General features: G+C 47.9%; 1 protein-coding gene and 1 long non-coding RNA gene across 2 annotated transcripts; both read left to right on the forward strand.

Annotated features, from left to right (window-relative positions):
- The first annotated feature begins 11118 nt into the window (after positions 1-11118).
- On the forward strand, positions 11119-13055 carry LOC135368216 (uncharacterized). The gene is made up of 3 exons (XR_010414720.1): positions 11119-11743; positions 11853-12002; positions 12455-13055. It is a non-coding gene; the product is annotated as an uncharacterized LOC135368216 (long non-coding RNA).
- Positions 13056-15086: 2031 nt separating this feature from the next.
- On the forward strand, positions 15087-19773 carry LOC135368214 (uncharacterized). Its single transcript, XM_064601361.1, has 3 exons — positions 15087-15289; positions 16313-16499; positions 17460-19773. The coding sequence occupies exons 1-3, from the start codon at positions 15219-15221 to the stop codon at positions 19275-19277; spliced, it is 2076 nt and encodes a 691-aa protein (XP_064457431.1). The 5' UTR covers positions 15087-15218; the 3' UTR covers positions 19278-19773.
- The last annotated feature ends 877 nt before the right edge of the window (positions 19774-20650 follow it).

Below are 20650 nucleotides of genomic sequence, written 5' to 3' on the forward strand. Positions count from 1 at the left end.
TTAGTGTCACGAGTCTGTTCAAGGCCTTCCACCTACCCGTCCACCCCTATTGCACTCGACTTTCAGTACATTGTGCTGCTTGGGAAGGCATTTCCCAAAACAATCCCAAGCAGCACAATGTACTGAAAGTCTAGTACAATGGGGGTGGACGGGTATAGGTGGACGGCCTTGAACAGACTCGTGAAACTACAGAACTTTGATAAGACACATACCGTCCACCCCTATTGCGCTCGACTTTCAGTACATTGTGCTGCTTGGTTCATACTGACCCCACCCCGGACACTGAAGCATTTTCATCGGGGGCGCGTGTGCAACGCTTGGCGAAAAGGACCCTAAGCAGCACAATGTACTGAAAGTCGAGTGCAATAGGGGATGGACGGTATGTGTCTTATCAATGTTCTTTAGTTTCACGAGTCTGTTCAAGGCCTTCCACCTACACGTCCACCCCTATTGCACTCGACTTTCAGTACATTGTGCTGCTTGGGACAGCCTCTCAAATTTTTCTTTAAAAAATAATACAATAGGGTGATTTCACGCCGAATCAGCAGGGTGGTCCAGTCGTCTTCTCCGATTCTTTTCTGTCAAACGTACAGGGTGTCCCAGAAAACGTGTCATTGAATTACAGTCGAACCCGCATATATCGAACCCGAAGGGGATCGCAAAATAGTTCGATATATCCATAATTCGATGTATCAGGCGCGCTGAATTCGCGGAGACTTAATACAATAAAAAAATCGACACCAGTTAGAATCATGCGGTCAACTGCATTTGTTCTTGCTGGGTTTTTGCCACCCCCTGATGTGAATGTTGTGAAACGTAAGTTTAATTATGTAAGTTTTTGCGAACTGAAGTGGGAAATTTGCCAAGTAAAGGTCACATTTTTACCCCACCAATGTGAAGAGCGTGTCTAATTTACTCAAATTAATGATAATTGACAGAGGTATTCGGGAGTAACCCACCGAAAAAAAAAAAAAATAGCGGAACATCACGCTGTATACGGAGCTCCCAGAGGATAGTGCGCGACAAAATTTTCAGAGCAATCGTTGTCAGTCCGACGAAAGGAGATTGGAAACCCAGCCCACACCGGCATCGCAGAAAGAGATAACACAGGCATGGCTTATCGCGTTCGCTGTGATCATGCTTTCCCTCTCCCAATTACAGGAACTGTCACTTTTTCCACTATTACATTGTGGGCTGGGTTTGGAGCCTCCTTTTGTCGGATTGACAGCGATTGCGCTCAACAAGCCGTAACGCGTTATGATCTGGTGCTCCGAAAAGCACGATATCTTTGCTATCACTATCACTATCTTTGCTATCTCTATCACTATATCTGCTATTTTTTTTCGGTGTGAATGGGATGGCTCGTGAATATCACTGTCAATTATCATGGATTTAGCCGAATTCGGCACGCTCCTCATAGTGGTGGAGTAACAAGGTACCTTTTTACTTGGCAAATTTCTGAGTTCCGTTCGCAAATATTTACATAATGAAACTTAAGATACACGGCAATTATTTATTTCATTAATTTTATGCTACCAAAGATATATAACAACTGGAAAGTGCGTTAACCACCAATAACAGCATAAATCATAAAACATGAAAGCAATACAGTCCAGAAAAAAAAAAAAAGTATGGTGCACAGGAAACATGAAATACAAACATACAAATACAAATTTACAGATACAAAATTAAATTTACAAGTACAAATACAAATACAAAATACAAACAAATACATGACAGGAAACACAGTGACCACGAACTGTTGATTAACAATACATTTCTTACTTGTTTTCTAAAAGATGAATAAGAACATATTTTTTTTTATTTCAGGCGGCAACAGGTTCCAATTACAAACACCACGAAACAAAAACGACAGCCTGCCGTAATTTGTGCTTATCTTTGGTAGATTTAACATTCCACCTGCTCCTGCCCATACGCGAGCATGAATTCAAATTGCAAAACTTTATCTTGGGCAAAGTTAGATTAAGTTTTAAAATACGATAGGTCACACCTAGAGCGCCATATGTTATTATGTCCTGGACACTGAGAATATGAGTATCACGATATGAGGCATGGGATATAAATCAGGCAAATCAAAGAGAAATCCTGCGGACACGGTTTTGTAAGACTTCAAGGACACGTAAGTGGGTGTTCCCCACACAGAAGAGCAATATGAAAAATGGGAATGTATGAAAGCGTAATATCAATTAAGTAGTATGGATGTAGGAAAAAACTGATGTGATTTCACAAGGACACTAATGCCATATGAAACCCTTCGAGCAATATGTTTGATGTTCCACACGAAACGTAAGTTTTCATCAAATACAACACCTAAAAATTTGGTTTCTTGACAAATCTGCTATGGAGAACCTAATAGCGATAGTGATGTGGGCGAAACAATATTTCGATTGGGAGAGTGAAGTATCATAGTCACTGTTTTACTGGCATTTAACTGTAATTTATTGCAACGACACCAATAGAACAATTTGTTAATATCAACTTGCATTTTAACTGATAGATCAGAAATATCCTTGCCATAGTATAGGGTCGTGTCGTCAGCATACAAGTAAACATCTGAATAAGCTATGTGCAAATAAAGATCGTCAATGAAAAGTAAAAATAACAGCGGACCCATCAGAATACACCCTTGGGGCACTCCCACGTTACAAATTGGTGGTAATGAGGGAACATCCTGATATCTAACAACTTGAGATCGATCCCTAAGGTAACTTTTAATTAAGTTAAACGCAGGGCCAACAATTCCGTAACTAACTGATTTTTTTTAGTAGAATTTCGTGGTTAACACAGTTGAACGCATTGGAAAAGTCAACGAACAAGGGAAAGAGCGATGCCTCTTTGGTCAATAGATTGTTTTATGCATTCAGTAAATGAGAGAAGAGCAATCTCCGTAGAATACCCACTCCGAAAACCGAACTGGATGGGGCAGAAGATGTTAAACTTCTCAATGTAGCTCATTAAATGCTTGTGTAATAATCTTTCAATTATTTTACTTACAGCGGGAAGAATAGATATCGGCTTATAGTTATTAATAGCTGAAGAATCGCCCTTTTTGTAAACCGGCACAATAATAGCACGCTTAATTGACCTGGGGAATTCACCACACTTGAATGCAAGATTTGCGATATGAGACAGCGCCGGTGAAATCATGTCCTTAACCAGTTTCAGCCTCAAAGCAGGTATTCCGTCGTAACCAGGGGATGTGGAGCGCAAGGATGATATGATAATGGCTACTTCAGGTGGGCAAGTATCACATCAATCACAATCACATCAGGAGGTGGCAAAAACCTATAGTAAGAACAAATGCTGTTGACCGCATGCTTCTAGGTGGCGCCGTTTTTTTAATATTCAATGACACGTTTTCTGGAACACCCTATACGTATTCTATAAGGCGGTAAGCACACCAGTCCTTCTATCCCACCATAGTCCTAGCAAGCTGGCTAGAACATGATTTGCCACTCACCCTGAACGTGGCTGAAAAGACGAGTAGACGTCAGCCAGCGGCGAGAGCACTCCACAAGACCGTATATAGTGCTTCATCACGGATAATGTGTATACGAGGCCCAGCCCTGTCAGCCTGAAATATAGCCCCGACTGTATTGTATATTGGCATCAGAACGGAAGACCAGCCACCGAGACCGGCTGCCTATCACGTCTCACACGGACAAGACTAGGACCACCTAGATGCCAACCCTAGAGCGATATGATATCTAGATGAACAGAGCATGAAAGTGACATTTAACGTGGCTCGGAACCCTGCTTCATCTATAAAGCTGTCCACCAGGAGTCACCATGCAAAATATTTTCGCTCTGCGGTGTATTGTCACTGCGCAATAAAATGTACAAAAGACAGTCCGAGAAAGCAGTCACGGACGAGAGACACGAGCTTCGTGTGACGTAAAAGCTGCTCAGTGCCTTGTTTTATTTGTTTATTCTTCTCGGTTCACACGCCGCTTATACATGCGTGAGCTGTGCCGATGGACGTCACCGGTCACGTGCCGAACCCCGTGATACGTCACGGCGTCAACGACGTCTTCTCATTCGCCAATGCGCTCTTTGCGCGTGGAGAGGTTTTCTTTAAAGCTGTGCGGAACAGAGCCTTGCGCGTGCTCTGTAGGTCACCTCCGCTCATTTTATTCGTTGCAGAAGATGCCGCAGCGAAGAACAAAACATCATATTTTGCGTGTAATATTTTGGGCGTATATGTGTGCTGGACGTCAACATTCAACGATCGAAGTTTCGCGGAAAGTTGCGTGCGTTACAACAGCAAACAGCACACCACGACACATGGACTGGCGTCGAAGCGGAAGTCATATTGTCAACTGTATTGAGTGTATTGGCATCAAAATGGAAGGCCGACCAACTGTATTGGCAACGTGTGTATTGTCATCAAGCTTGCGAACTATACCTATGGAGGTAGTCCGCTTTGAACTGACACTAAATGCACGTTACAATCCCACAAGCTAGGCAACAACACTGTCTAGGATAGTTTGCTTTTCGTACTGCCCATACCATGCGAACAATCCAATCACAGAGAGTCGCTGCGCAGGACAGTACAGTCCTAGCAAGTTAGCTAGAACATGACTTAACTTTCCTTTTCCCTGAAGGTAAAGGAAAAGTCGAGTAGACGTCAGCCAACGACGAGAGCACTCCAGAAGGCCGTACAGTGCTTCTTCATGGGTGATGTGGCTACCAAGACCTGTCCTGACCACGACCTACTAGATTATAACGACCACGTCAGGCGCACCCCTCCCATGCGCCGCATTTTTGGAAGGCAGCGGTGGCGCTTCTGATCGTCCTTGTTATTGCTTCCTCAACTTCTACAATACTTTGTACTTCAGCTTACCTTAGTATTTCTGTACAAGCTGTGGACTTCCACAGATGTTTAATTCTGAGGTTGATTATTATCATCATTCTACGCGTTTTCATAGGAGCTATCGCTGTCGTCTGCTACGGTTGTCGTACATACGCTTCTGCGAGTTCAAAATTCAAATTTTCATCGTCCAATCGTGCGCCAGTCTGCCAGGGTGCGTCAGTAGCGCCCCTGGCGGATCGTGCGGACAGGCACCTCATAGGGTTTGCTGATTGTGACATGGTCGTTATAATCTAGTAGGTCGTGGTCCTGACAGTCTGAAATATGACAAACAGATGCCGAGATTGAATTGGCATCTAATGGAGTGTGTATTATCATCAAGCAGGCGAACTGCCTATGGAGGTAGTCATGTTTGCACTAGCAATTATTACTATTGGCATTGAGGTGGAAATCCAGTCACATGGACTGGCTCCCATTGTCATCAAGCAAGAGAACTACCTATGGAGAGAACTACCTATGGCCTCTTTTACACAAACTCTATCTTACATACAGCATAACAACGCTCCAAAGGGAGATTACCTTTTGTACGTGCCATACCCTGCGAACAATCCTGATCAAAATGATCAAAGAGCCGAGTCGCTGTAAGCCAGCGGCGACAGCACTCCACAGACCCAAATAATGACTGCTCACGGATGATATGTGCACGCAGCCCGGCTCTCACTGCCTGAAAAATAGCCATGCTCCCAACATCTGGACCACCAGAGGACAGCCGGCACCGGCGAATCCAAATTTGGAGGTTAATTTCCGAAATCAGCAATGCTAGTTGCTTCCGCTCTGCGCGTGCGACGGGCAACGGCTCCAGGTACCTTACTGTAGCCCAATCAACTGCTGGGAGCCCAAATATTTGCGCCGCCCTACTCCACAGTAAAAGTGGAAAATGGCATCGCAAAAAACAATGTTCTGCTGTCTCAGACATGCCACAAGACGGACAACCGTTCATGCGACATATCCGAAAACGGTGCAAACGTTCTCGCAGTGGGAGGACACCATGGGCCAGCTTCCACTGGAGACTAGCGCGCCGTGCATCAAGCCAGCCAGCAGTGATACGCCGCCAGGCGAATTTCGTTGGCACTGCTGTTCTTGCGGGACCCGGTCGCATTTCCCTGTAGGCGGCGTAGAAATTACGGACGCTCCACAAGGAAATGTCTTCATCTGAGCATTCGACACGCAAGCGCCGCACGACAGCAACACAAGCACAAAAATAAGCAGGGAGTACTTCCGCCCTGGGGCGAAGCTCGGGACTTTCGAGGAACCACCTGGTGGCGTATCCTAGGAAATACTGCACTAATGCGCAGGCCTGGTCACTGCTCTGACGCACGGAGCGCCTCAAAGAGAATACGCGATTGAAGCGCCAAGCACTTTTCTGGCACAGCCGGAACTCCCAAGCCACCCAGATCACGGCTTCCGTGGAGTTGAGACTTACAGACCCATTCAACGGATCCGCCCCACAGAAAGCGGAACGCGTGTCGTGTGATAGCTGCTTGTATTACCGCTGGCGGGGATGAAACAACCGCTAAAAACCACAAGCGACAGTAACACCATGCTGCTAACAGCCGTGCCCGAAAAGTTCACGCAGCACAGCACGACGGCGGCTGAATACTCGAGGCCAGTTGACAGCTGAGACCCCTGCACTGTCAAAAACAACTCCCAGGATTTTAACCTGAGGTCTTACAGGAACTTGAAACGGTGCAGCACAGGTTGGCTGAATATTTTTTTTTTTTTCTGCAAAGGTTTTATTCACATTGATTACTTAAGTGTCACACATGAAAATCAATCGCCGACTATATACACGAGGGTGGCATGCCTATGCCTTGAAAAAGACCTTTCTTCTTGTGTTCCGTTCCCTTCCTCGGTGCACTAAAGCTAGCACTGAAGTCATGCCATTCTTGCTAGAAAGTTGTTAACAGTTTCATATAACAGTTGTATTTCCAACTGTAGGATGGGGCAAGCGAAAGCTTGCCCACATCACCATCATATAACAGTTTCAGAATATTTATATATATGTATTGGCATCATCGTGGAAGACATCAGAATATTTAAAACAACATAATTGTAGTATGTATTAACGACAAAATCATCTCCTCATTCACTGGCTCCAGCAAGTTAGGGTCAATTCACACGGCACAAATTTAGTGGTGCGGAGTTAAAGGTAGATCCGCATGGCAACGCTCGTGATACGCAGAGCACGAATAGGCGAAATAAGTCCGAACATGTGCGTTCCTGGGTTCCCCACACATTCCCCCAGGGCGTAAGTCGTGACGTTGCCCACTTCTGTGAGGCCGACAACGGCGTGCCCTTTCACCAGCACCACCACCACCTGGGTTCCCACCAACTCGCGTGGCTTAGTGGTTAGCGCACGTCGATACTGGGAGGTGCCCGGGTTCGAATCCCGGTGCTGTCTGAGGTTTTTCCTGTGTTTTCCTCAGACAATTCTAGGATTTTAACATGAGGCCTTACAGGGACTTCAAACGGTGCAGCACAGGTTGTTGAACACTAAAAAAAGAAAAAAAGAAAAACGACACGCTGACGGTGTCTCCGTCATAATACCGCGCGAGAGTTCCCAAGAGCCAGTATGTTGAAAGCATTTGAAGACTACGGTACAGTTTCTGGGTGATCATTGAACATATCCAAAAGTGTCGCTCTCTTTTTTTTAAATGTTCATCCAACCTGTGCTGCAGCGGTTGAGGTCCCTGTAAGGCCCCAGGTTAAAATCCTAGGAGTAGTTTTTGACAGTGCAAGGGTAACAGCTGTCAACTAGCCTCGATTATTCAGCCGCTGTAGTGATGTGCTGCCTATTAAATAGCCTTACGATAACTGAGAGGGAACACAGTCTCTCGAGGAGGTTTGATATGGCAGAGGCATACAAGGCGGGGGAGGGAGGGCATCCTTGTCGGACACCACACGCAACGTCAAATGGAGACAGCAGACCACCAGCTACGGAAACGACAGTTTTTGCGCCTTTGTATAGCACCTCAACAAAGTGCACCCAACCATCGGCGAAACCATATGCCTTCAGTCTTGAAAATAGGTACATGTGCCGCACACGATCGAATGCCTTGGACTGACCGAAGGAAACCACAAATGCTGCTGTGCATGAAGACATTATCCAATGGATGGCATCGCGTAGCGCTATCCTGTAAAGATCTGACGATCTGCCAGGGACATACCAGGGACACGCCTGGCACGAGTGTAGCACCTCTTCAGAGTGGCGATACACGCAAAAGAAGTGCCTTGACTAGGATTTTGTAGCCGCATGCCAATAGAGTGATAGGCCGGTATGCATTCGGATCTCGTTCCTTGCACAAGAGGACAACAACTCCACTCTGCATGCTAGAACATAGCATCCCTGGGGACAAGCATAGATTAAATACCCGAGTCAAAGAGTTACCAATTACCCTCCAGAAACGTTTGTAGAGGTCAACTGGGAGGCCGTCAACGCCAGGACACTTTCCGTACGGCATTGAGGAGACTCTTCTCCTCTCTTCCCTTCTCCATTGAGGAATGTCTTGTTGCGTGAGCGGCCCCGAGCCAACATACTCTATCTCTTCCTCCGGCCGTGGGCACTTTCGGCTGATAACGGGCTCGTCCGGTGATGACTCCTTGTAAAGGGCCGCGCAATGCTCACGCATCGCTGCTTGAACGTCATCAGGTTCGGTTAGAAGTGAGCCGTCAGCTGACCGGAGCTCGGCTATAATCGAGCCCGGATTTCCTGCCACACAGCGCCGCAATTAGCATGAGGGAGCAATAAGCTTCCCGACACCAGCGCTCGACGTTTCATTGCGCTACGAACTTGCGCCAAGAGTGCATACGAAGAGACGCAAGGCGCCTTTTCACATGCTCTATTTCGGAGGCAGTATTATGGCTGCGAGAGCCAGGGTGGCGAAGAATAGCTGCCTAAGTGCATCTCTACGCTGCCGATGTTCACGCGCACGCTGTCTCCCCCAAGACCGAAGACGGTGTGCTGCTCCTTGCTTCAAAGCCTCCCAGTGATCTGCCCCAAAATCGGGTGCGGAACACAGTTCCGATAACCAATTCTGTGTGCATTGTCATCAAGCAGGAGAGCTACCTATGGAGGTCTTCGTATTGCCAACTGCGGGATGGGACAAGCGAAAGCTTGCCCACATCACAATTCAAAAATAATACTGCTCTCGCCCTAAAAACGAAGAGCAGGATCTGTATGGACTTATGGAGGTAGTCCAAATCCAATATCACTAAACCTGCATATCAGTGTATTGTCATCAAGCAGGAGAGCTACATATGGAGGTAGGCTCCTTTACACAAACAGGAACACTGGAAGCGCACTATGCTGAGAGGCAGGATAATAACGCTCCTAAGGGAGATTGCCGTTTGTACGGGCCATATCATGCGAACAATCCATGATATACGGGAGAGTCACAACGGACGGCAGTATACAAGCCTAGCAAACTGGCTAGAACAGAATGTGCCACTGACACTGATCATAGCGGAAGATGCGAGTGGAGCAAAGCCAGCGACGGGAGCACTCGACTGGGCCGAGCACTGCGTGTTCCCCGCGTGGTGATCAGCGCCCGTATAGTCCAGTGCGAACTGCCTGAAACAGACCTAAACTCCCGCAGTCGGGGCCACCGAAGGCTAATCGGCACCGGCGTATCGAAATTTGGAAATTTCCGCAATCCGACATGCCAGATGTTTCCGTTCCCTTGCTGCTACCGGCAACGGTTCCATGTACCTTTCAGTGGCCTATTCGACCCTTGGAAGATCAAAAAGAACTGCCACTCTGCTCCACAGGAGCAGCGGAATCTGACACTGAAGGAAGCAGTGCTCCGGCGACTCCGAGATGCCACAAGACGAGCAGTGATCCGTACGACTGTTATGGAAGCGGTGTAAACGTTCACGGAGCGGCACAGCGCCACGAGCTCATGCACGGCTTTAGTCGAGCTTGTCTGCTGACACCCTTACCCGTGGGAACAGTGCAGTAGCTAGGAGACAGTTAGAAATCGCCAGACAGAATGGAACAATTTCAAGGTTAATTCCAAGTAAGGAATAGTACGCGATCATGATGATGATGATTGAATTTTATTGGCGCAAAAGCAACAACGCTTTGCGGCAGACGCCCTGCTACGATTCCTGACAGGCACATGCTGGGTTTCTAGGCTTTGACTGCATCTCGACGTTGACTGCCACTCTTTGACTGATGACTACTCCAGCGTCCCAGTGACGCACATATTTCAGTGTGCACTCCCTGCAGCCAGGGCTGGCGAGAACATGAGCTGCTATACGACGCGAAACGAATATTTTTAGCGTGGAACGTCTCGGGGGTGTCTCGTGGGCCATTTTTTGTACATGTCTAAATAGCACCTACAGCTGTAGAGGTCTAGACTTCCAAGTTTAGATGTCTTCTAAATATCTAACCCTCTAGTCGTGTAGGAGACATCTTGATGCAGACATTCACTAAACGTCTACCATACAACGTCTACTTTTAGACCTAGCCCTAAAGTCTCAACTTATCCCTGGTCTATAGACGTGTATGTGTAGACGTCTAGCCTGTGTATATGGGACAGCATGGACAACAGCTGATGGGGCGGAAGAATCCGCGGTTCGACCAAAAGACAGGATGGAGGTTAAGGATAATGGCACAGGATAATGGCACAGAAAACGTGCAGAAGGGGATGGCCAAAAACTGGAGACGAATTGACGAAGAAAAGGGGCAACAGAGAAAGAAGTGATCCATGGTGTTTTGGAGAAAATTTATTCAGCAACTCACTCACGACTCACACGCATATAGTCTCATCACACGGACAATGAGGGCAGCGAGGTGACGGCCACGTACGCGCACGACAAAGAAAGAAATTAAGGGGGGAACCTGTAGAGGAGATCGTATACCTCTATATGAGTCCTGACCGGCGATGATGGAATGTCCCAGCGGGCAGATGGTCGTGGCCTCACGCTAGGACGGTGCCGGTAGAACTGCCGTGCCAGCGCCGTAGCGCGTGGCAGCAGAAGCACGTCTTCGTCATCACACACGGGCCGCCACATCACTCCCCCCATCAGACGCGGAGCGGTGTAGAGCTAGCGGTTGAGGTCCGCGTCGATGCATGAAGAGGAGGAAGACGGGCGACACGTGGAACAGGGACGGCTGCACTTGCGTCTGGTGCTGAGTGGGCAGAAGTGGCGGGATGAATGGTGCGGACAAGAGCTGGCCGGGTGGGTTCCAGGGGCGAGCCGAAGGGGAGAGCAGGCAGGTAGACTGAAGTGATCAAGAGAGTGGGGCGAGAGAACCGCGACAGGTTCGTGAGCGGTGAGCTCGTAGTGTTGTCGCCAAGGAGAGCGCCGGGGAGGACCATCGCGAAGCACGGGGAGACCGGGAGTAGAACTCGTGGCCTCCGTGCGGGTCCTTGATGGAAGATTGGTCCCGGGGCCTCTTGGGGCCTCTCGAGGCAGCACAAGACAAAGGGTTGTAGATGAAAGTTTTACTGTCCAAGGAATAGGAGTGTTGTCGTGAATGTGGACTAGGGCATCGATGGGGCCACCTACGAGCCAAGGGTGACCTGCCTCTCGAGGCAGCACAAGACAAAGGGTTGTAGATGAAAGTTTTACTGTCCAAGGAATAGGAGTGTTGTCGTGAATGTGGACTAGGGCATCGATGGGGCCACCTACGAGCCAAGGGTGACCTGCCTTCACGTGCCAGGACCAGGAGTAAAATCAAATACCTGAATCAGGAGTCAGGACCAGGAGGCAGGAAGAGTCAGGAACCAGTGGCCAGTAAAACAGGAACCTAGCACAGCCTGGCTCTGGATGCTGAAGCTGTCCTGACATCCTCAGTGTGCACACATTTCAGACCATGTTTACTGCATTCCAACAAAGTGTACAGTGGTAAGTCATTGTTTCGCCCCTGTCTGGTCAGTGTTCATCGACTAAAAGTCTGTGTTTTCACGGCGAACACACTTTACTGCCAACCCTTTGTTTCCATGCTGGAGCACAGGATGAAGAGGGCTTCCACAGCAGAAGCACACAGCTCATTTACTATGGACAGAAGAGCTGTTCTTAAGTGCAGGTGGGATGGCTTGAGCAACTGCAGGCAACAGGTGCTAGGTTGCCGCCTCTTGGTTCTCGCTCTGGGCCCTTGGTTTGGGTACTTGATTTTGATCCTGGCATGTGGAGATGGTCTGTTCTTGGCTTGAGGGTCACCCAATCGACACCCTAGTGTACGCCTACAACAACTTTTCCGTTTGAGCAAGAAAACGTTCATATCTAAAGCCCTTTCTGCCTCTCTGTCTTGTGCTACAAATGCGTGGAAGACCCACAGGATGAGTTTCGTCTAGGACTAGTACAGGTACTCTGAACCAAGCTGCTCGCTTGTTGTTTGACACACAAACAGCAGTACCACATATATGCACATACTTTGTTTATTTATTACCGGCTCGTTTATGGGTGCGAGGTTTTGACCCACGCTACTTTAGCGCAGCATTACAAATCGATAGCAAATTTTATTTTAGCTTCTTAATCACACACATAATTGTGCCCAACTTTTAGGGGTCTTTCTCATCTTCAAACGTGCACACATGCTCTTCCTTGCTACCGCAGGTCAGCACCCACCTACGTACCGTTCACAACCCGTCACATCGCTCCCCCTCACTTGCAAGAACTTCACTGAGCCTGTGAGGCACGCTTGCAACGAGTCCCGCAGCGTAACCGTTTGTGCCCCGCAATTCTTCCCACTCTTGAAGAATGACCTCCCAAAGCGTGTCGGGACTACGGAGCGTCGACTCTTTGTTCTTTAAGCGGCTTCGTATGATTCCCCAGACCTCCTCGATGGGGTGGATGTCACGGCTGTTGGCGGGCCAGGAGATGCAGCTGACACCCCGCATTTCCAGGTGGTCTTCGACAATGGGTGACAGACAAGGAGGGTAGCAACCGTGCTGGAGGGTGAAAGAACCGTCAGGGTACGGTCCGCCGCGGAGATACGGGAGAGCCACCTGGTCGATGATTTCAGAGTACTTCTTTTCGGTGAAGCGGCCCTCGACTCGGGTGAGGGGTCCGAGCCCGTGGCACGTCAGGATGCCCCAGACGGTCACCACGTGCGGCAGGATGGATAAGATCTCGTCTGGACTGCACCTTGAGAAAAGAATGACGCACACATTGGTGTCCGTAAAGATATCAAAATAAATCAATTTTGAACAGGTTTCATACTAACTTGCAGCTGCATACTTGTTATCGGGGCATTATGCTCATAGTCGGTGTTGAAGTGAGAAGTAAATCAAGATGGCAAATTGTGTGAACAAATTGCGACTTATACTGCAAAATTCAGGAGTGCATAAAGTTGTTCACATGTCCCGTACTTGGAGGTACAGTTGTCTTTGTTATTACGGAAGCAGAGTGAGTGTGATGGATTGCATTATCTGGCGGAGGAGGGAGAGTGACGTCTCTGTGGCCAGCCATCTGCCTATCTGCGGCGTAGTAATATTTTGAGAGCTGGCGGACTAGATTTCTTTTCCTTCTTAAGGCTATAAAATGCTGCCTGTCTCAAAAATCATGTTATAACTATACAGGTGCATATTTCGTTGAAAGATATTACACAGTGACTTTGGGCATGATAGGAAAGTCCCAGTCTTCCTAGGAAATCTCACCCTCTTATGTTAGTGAACGTAAAATCTAGAAATGATAATGTCACGTCCTTCATCTTAACCTCAAGCCCAGGGGCGTGCTACAAACATCAAGTTATGTTTCTTGTGGTTCTCTGCTAAGGTTCCTTAGCAGTGCTACACCTTAGGTTGTGTTCGGTTATTGCTCGCAACTTGAGCAACAACTTCAGCAACTCGAGAGAGTATACTCTCGTTGGCCAGAAATATAACAATGTGGGTCCTGTGATATTATACCCGTGGCAGTGACTATATCGTTCTAAAATTTAAAAATCCAACAACAGCGGTGCTCAAGAGTCAATGACGTACGATGGCTCTCATACGTCATGACTAAAGACTCGCTGGGGGCCTTATTCTCGTCAAAGTAATCGGTCTCAACTACTTTGTGTCTTTGCCTGTCATTGGTCGTTACGTGAAGGAGGCGTGACCACCAATGACAGGAGAGAGACCAAGTATAATCAAGGACGATTACTTTGAGGAGAACAGGGCCCTTCGTCGCGCGAGTTTAATAAACTAACACAACCTCAGTATGAAGGCCAAATCGTGTGCTTTGTAAGAACCGTAACTTACAAAACCATGTCGGAAGCCGTGTCGGTTTCGTCCACGGTTCTGCTGGAGAACACTGTGATGCTACTGAAAACTATTTTGTCCCAGTGTTCCGCATTCCAGCTTGCGCACTTCCGAGCGAGCTCTAGTCGCTGACGACGCTGGTCCTCCGTTGGTCGGACGGTCTTGCACGCCACTCGCAGACCGACGCTGTGCAATCTGTGCAGAATGGTCATCTCGCTAGCCTCCAGTTTTAACACATGCCGAATTGCTGCCGATGGGATATCCGGAAACAATGACGCGAGGGAGAATATCTTGAGATCTTCCTCGTCGGTTGTGACAGTTCGTCGTGTGCTGCGCCGCGCATCACGAACACGGTTCTCTTTGCGATATGCTTGGCAGATGCGAAAAGCTGTCACGACACTGCAGCCTACTTGTTTTGAGATCTTTCGTAGCGCCACACCCGCCTTGTGTAGCTCAATAACACGAAGCCGGTTTTCTCGTGAAACACGCAGCGGCATTTATGCTCAAAATAGGTAGGCAAGCAGATAACGCACACTAGCTGCACAAGCACAATGAGCAAAGAGTGCGAGGCCTCCGTCTTTCTCATAGACGGTCAAGCTTCTGCACTTTGGAGTCGAACAGACGGAGAGTTTGCCCATCAGCAAGGTAAAGTGGACGCTTTTGCGGTTTGGGATAGGAAGTCATACTGTCTCCCTTAAAAGAGAACGTTGTTTGGAGTAACACGAAACCGACAAAACGGTGGACGAACAGTGAAAGCAAAAAAACGCAAACAACAGATAACGAAACTGCGGATATTAGCCAACGAGATATCGCCTCACTAACCTCTGTCAGCAACACGCAACAACTTCAATCTAAAAAAAGCATGTTTTTTATGGTGCTGTAATTATGCTGAAGAGCCTGGCACATAAAAAAAGCACAACAAGGGTCAAATGAAAAGAACGAAATTAAGAACCGAAACTAAAACTAGCTAGACTAAATGCTTCTAGCGCCACGCTATCCCCTCGCGGCACAGCGTGACGGGAGTTCGATGAAGCCTCTTCCTTCGCCATGTTTCTTTGACGATGAAATGTTTGCATTTCATTTTGCACACATAGTCCGTGTAATAGCAAAGTGTTATAACGCATAGTGTTGTCATCAGTATGGTCACATGCTGTGTCCTTGGGTGCAAAAGCAGAAGCGGAAAATCGCCAAACGGCATCACATTTCACAAGCAAGTACCACTTGGTCGTACTTCGCAATGAGCGCTCGTGCTGCTCTCCTCTTGTTTATGTAGTAACCTGAGCCAGTCGCAACAACCTTCCCTGCATTCCCTAAATGTTCGCGAAGTTGCATGTTTCGTTTGACCAAGTGTGGTACCACAAATTGACAAGGACTGGGCGAGCGCGTATTCTGATGGGTTGCGGTAGCGTGGAGCGTGTGCAGGCCAACGTTGCAAACTAGAGTGCCACAAAAACATCCTTCGAAAGGGTTCATCCACTGTGAGAGCATACTGAGCCAATAATTTAAATAAAAACAGCCAACAAAATGTGTTCTCTGAAGTCGCGCAAATGAACAAGTCGTTCAGGGAAATAGCGATGTACAATGTGAAAACATATTGTGCACTGAAGAAACTTGGTTTTTAAATCCCAGCCCAGCGAGCTTCAGCTCAATCCACAGCCCAGCGATTCATACAGACCCCCAGTCACGCGCATCACCGCCACTTCCCATATGTTTAGCAACCCGCCCCCCCCCCTCCTTGTCCCCCTTTGTGGTGGTGTTTGTTATTTCAGCTTGAGGCGCATGTCGGCAAAATCCTCCAGCATAAGCACGGGAGCTGATGCGCCATTAAAACCTGATGCATCACCATCACCGCAAGCATGTGGTCCCAGTGGATCAAGCAACTGCCTGACCCAGTGATAGCAGAGCAATTCAGTGACGGTTTTCAAACTATATCTTATAGCACCTACACGCTGACACCTACATCGCCTGTCCTGTAAAGACGAGGTGTGTTACAATTATCAGGAGCAGTGGCATGACCAGGGTTATAGAGCCTTTCCACCCGTAGAACCCACAACTATCTTGTCATGTCAGATATCAGTCCTGGACGATATGTGGGGGACATGGTGCTGAAAGCATCCTTTATGCCAACTGTCCACCTTTGGTTCTTAAAAGCCACCTATGAGGTTGCCAATGATATTGGTTATTCTATGATGCTGCACACAGACAGTACAGTGTTTATCTATGCTCTGTGCAGGTTTCCCAACAATCCAGAACTCAAAGCTGCCTGGGTAGCTGCTGTAAAACGAAGAAACTGGCAGCCTACGGCACACAGCACTGTGTGCTCCATTCATTTTCGTGAAGAAGATGTAGACCGAACATCCCTGTGCTGCGTCCGAATTCGGGAGAACAGGGTACCATGCCTCGTTTCTGTGCTGCAGATGGTATGTTATAAAATGGTGCACATTTGAACACATTTAAAAGAAAGCCTTACACGGGGGAATGTGCCTCCTCTCCTACTTTTCTAGTTAAAACTGCCCAGCACGCTAAAATAAACAGTAATGAACCATACACTTACACTAGATACTAGTTATACTAGAAAACAAACAAACTAATGTGTGTGTGAGGTTAGTGTCATTCCCTGGAGTCAAAAGGGAGAAAAATGGATGGGCTACAACATCGAAAGGAAAGAGCCAGCTGCATTTCCACTGAGCGCATGTTTTTTGTAGCCAGACGAAATACTGGTAAAAGTGAATTGTTCTCCTTAGACAATGGAACATCAGGAATGCACTCGTTCTCACCGAGTTATGCGCGAGACATTTACAGTCGAGCAATACGCACCTGCCAGTAGCTGTCTGCAAGCAGGGTTGCCAGATTTGGCGACTTGGCTATTTTCCGGATACCTTGGTGGATACTGCTTTGTGTTACATCTTACGCCGTTGTGCATTTAAATAGAGATATTTTTCGTTGTGGCACCACATGCTGATGCTGCTGAGGTACATACACCACGTCCATTCCTCTTTTCCATGATAGTCGGCCTTGCTTCCGTCGGTATGATGTCAAATGATGATGTGAATGATGATAGCATTGTGACAAACAACAACTTTACTGTGAGATGACGAATGGGGCCAGGGGCGATACTCTACCCCATTGCAGGTGGTGATACGGGGGAAGGAATAATGAGCCCCTTCACAATAAGGATCGAAGTCCTATGTTATCCAGAAAGGTGAAGAGTGCTTTGAGGGCAGAGCGTTGGTAGGCTGGATGTGGCCAGGGACCAAGCAGTCTTGTGAGAGGGAGGGGGCGAGGGCCCAGCTCGTTAAGGGATCTAGAGAGTAGAGTTCGGGAATGTTGGTAGTGTCTACAACGTTTTATACGTGGTAACAATTACTGTTCTATTTCAGACTTCTGGCCCGCAGAAACGCAATTCATCGGTGCTGTCCGAGAACACGGAGGAAAATAAGGAAACCCCCCTGGACCAGCTCGCAAAGGTTGCCACGGCGGCACTAGAAGCGGAGCCGGCGGATTGTAGCGAAGTAAAAGAAATCAAGTCTTGCACAGGGAGGAAGCAGAGGGCTGGAACTCTGTCAGACACAATGCCAAAGGGTTTTTCCAACGCGTCGTTTGATGGCGGCACCTTAGCAAGATTCACCAGCATTCAGAATATGCCCGTGAAGTTTGCGAGAGTCATAATTCTGGAGCCGGTCAAAGTGGGGGGACCGAAAGTGGTTGCGGAGCAAAATCGAAACATCGTGGCTGAAAAAGATGTGCCAGAAAACGAGAAAGACACGAACAGCAGTGAGAACATGCACCCCGAGAGTGCGGCTGACGGGTGTAAAGCTGGCGACACCTGTTCCAAGGGTAAAAGTGTGAACACCTCTCAGCCGTCAGGAGGCTGCTCGAGGGTAGGCGTTGACTGTGTCAACACGAACGCGAGCTGCCCGGCTTCGGAAATGCAACCGTCGGGCGAAAAAGAAGCGGTCGTGCTTCCAGCACCCAACGTGGTCTGTGTCATCAGCGAAGTTAGAGGAGCCTCGGGAGAAAACGTCAACGATATAACACCCGTGAACAGTATGTCCGGTTGTGCAGAGAGTGGTGGCAGAAGTAGTTGCGAGGCCTTTGTCTGTACGGCAGTCCCTCGGGCTCACCTCATCGACCACAGCACCATGTGTCGCAAGCCCCAGGGCTCGGAGCAGACCCCGAGGACAACTAAAGGTGCCGCGTCGCAGAAGCAGCCCGTGGGCCCTGTGCAAACCAGCCCAGATTGCAGCGATAACCCAGTGCAGATTATGTACTGCGGAACTGTGGGTCCAACCATTCAGACAGCAATTCCGGACCACGCGAGTTACTGCGGCAAACCGATGCCCGTCCTCAAGACCGCTTTGGCTGTTCCCGACCACGCAAATTACAGCAGGAACGTGACTGCAATGGCGCAGGCGACTCTGCCCGTTGCGTTGCCCAACCAACCCGCGCTCGACGTGCCCGTTACTTCTGCGGTCGTGCAGCACTCTCCAAGTCCTACGAGCTCGCAGGTCCAGGCAGCCTTGCTGACCTCACCCGAGAGCTCGGACGCGTCTCAAAACCCGGTCCCGGTGGAGACCCCTTCACCCGGGCCCAAAAATCAGCCGCAAGTTACGCGCTGTCTGGGTGAATCGTGCGTTCACGAGGGGATTGCAACCATGCTGAAGAACGAATTGAAACGGATGGGACCGTTGCACCTCCAGAGGAGAAAGAAAGTGAAGGTCTTGCAGCAGGCCCTCCGACGCTCTAAGCAGAAGAACGAGAAACTGGAGAAGCTTGTGGCCGAGCTGCAGAAACGACCCAAACTGGAAGACAAGGAAGAGCTACACAGAAAGCTCGGCAAGGTGTCCGTGGACCTGTGGACGAGGCAGGAATTAAAGGCAAAGGGGGAAGCCCTTCCGATAGAATACTCGGCAGAGCTCGGTACATTTGCCAAAACGTTGTACAGTCATTCGGCAGAAGCCTACGAGTTTGTGAGGCAAACGTTTCAAGGGTGTCTTCCACATTCCAGGACGTTAAAGAAATGGAAAAACTCGTCCCGCTCAAATAGCCAGCCCTCTACTACTGCGGACTCTGTCGTTATCACCAATGAGAACGGAGAACAGTTAGTGGTGCCCCTGGTGGTGGTGAACGAAGCGCCGTGCATCGAAGGCAGTGACGTTGTGCAACTTGTGAACGCTGCCGCTGATGTCTGTACATGACGTAGGGCCGGTCAGCACTAGAGACTCAACACGGTCGTGTTACGACTAGCTTGCAGTGCCTCATCTTTTTGATGAATGCAGTTTGAGGTGTTTAGATGGATATACTCTCACAAAAGATAGCATGGAAGATTTTTGGCACATTGTCACTGAAGAAGAAAAAAAAAACTCTTAAGCACAGCACTTTATATTGCTCCACGAAGATACTAATAAGTTTGATATTGCATTTCTTTTTTTTTTTAATGTTGTTTTCTGGTCATTAGCGTCGTCTTGCTGATTATTTGAACACTAATATTTTTTTGCTAGATACGTTACACAGATGTCATTGGTGTAGCTCGGGCAGTACGAGATGTTGCAGGACACCAAAGAAGCACCGAAAAGTCTGACTATATCACTGCCACCCTCTTTTCCCTTTGAGTCAATGTGGTGTTCACGCAAAATTATATAATTTTCCTCAGTTTTTGTACGGATTCTTCTGTAAATAAACCCTTCAGTTAGAGTTTCTCGTTTTTCTGTGTTGTAATTTCAGGAAGTTTTGGCACGCGTGTGACAGCAGCTTGGGGTGTAATTAGTAGGGCTGCGCGAATAGCAAAATTTCCATTGCGAATAGTTTGCGAATATTTCACTTGCACCGTGAATCGAACCTGAATAATTTCTTCAGATGGCAATTTCAATTTGAATAATAAGAAAAAAAGGTCAATTCGAATAGTTTCGAATACCTGATGGTGAAATATTTTGTGGTGTTGTGCTCATTAGATGATTTTTCTGCTCCAAACATGTGAGCCTTTTCACTCAGCATAACACATTGTGAGGGAAGGGTCCCTCTGTGTTGTGTACGGTAGACTGCATTAGTGCAATGAACTGCTTTGAGAGTTAGCCAACACGTTCCATGCAGCCTGCTTTGTGAGTATCTCCTCATTTCTATGTTTGCATTCTGAATGTCCTGTAATTTTTTTTTAGAAGCTGCACATATTTCCATCCGTTACTGAACATAACTCTGGAAGTTGGAGTACATTTACTGGAACCTGCAATTTTCAGAGCGCAGTGTTTACCAGGAGCTCACAAAATTTGTAGACTTTAGTAGAAGAATATTGTAAACAATGTAAAGCGGGCTTCACCTAATGTACCAGTGTAATCAGGAGAAGCAAACTTGCAGAATGTATCCCGTGATGGAGCCGCACATCAAAAGAACAATGGCGATAACATGAAGTGGGCTTCACCAAACTCTTAAATGCATGCTTAAATGTAATGAGCCGACTTGCAGAATGGCGCCAGGACAACGATACTTCGCTTCAGTACTATTCGAAAATTTCGAAAACTGAGAATGGGTTGCGAATACCATCAGATATTCGTGTAATACTCGAAATTTCGACTAT

The sequence above is a fragment of the Ornithodoros turicata genome, chromosome 9 (assembly GCF_037126465.1).
Source record: "Ornithodoros turicata isolate Travis chromosome 9, ASM3712646v1, whole genome shotgun sequence".
Lineage (NCBI taxonomy): Eukaryota > Metazoa > Arthropoda > Arachnida > Ixodida > Argasidae > Ornithodoros > Ornithodoros turicata.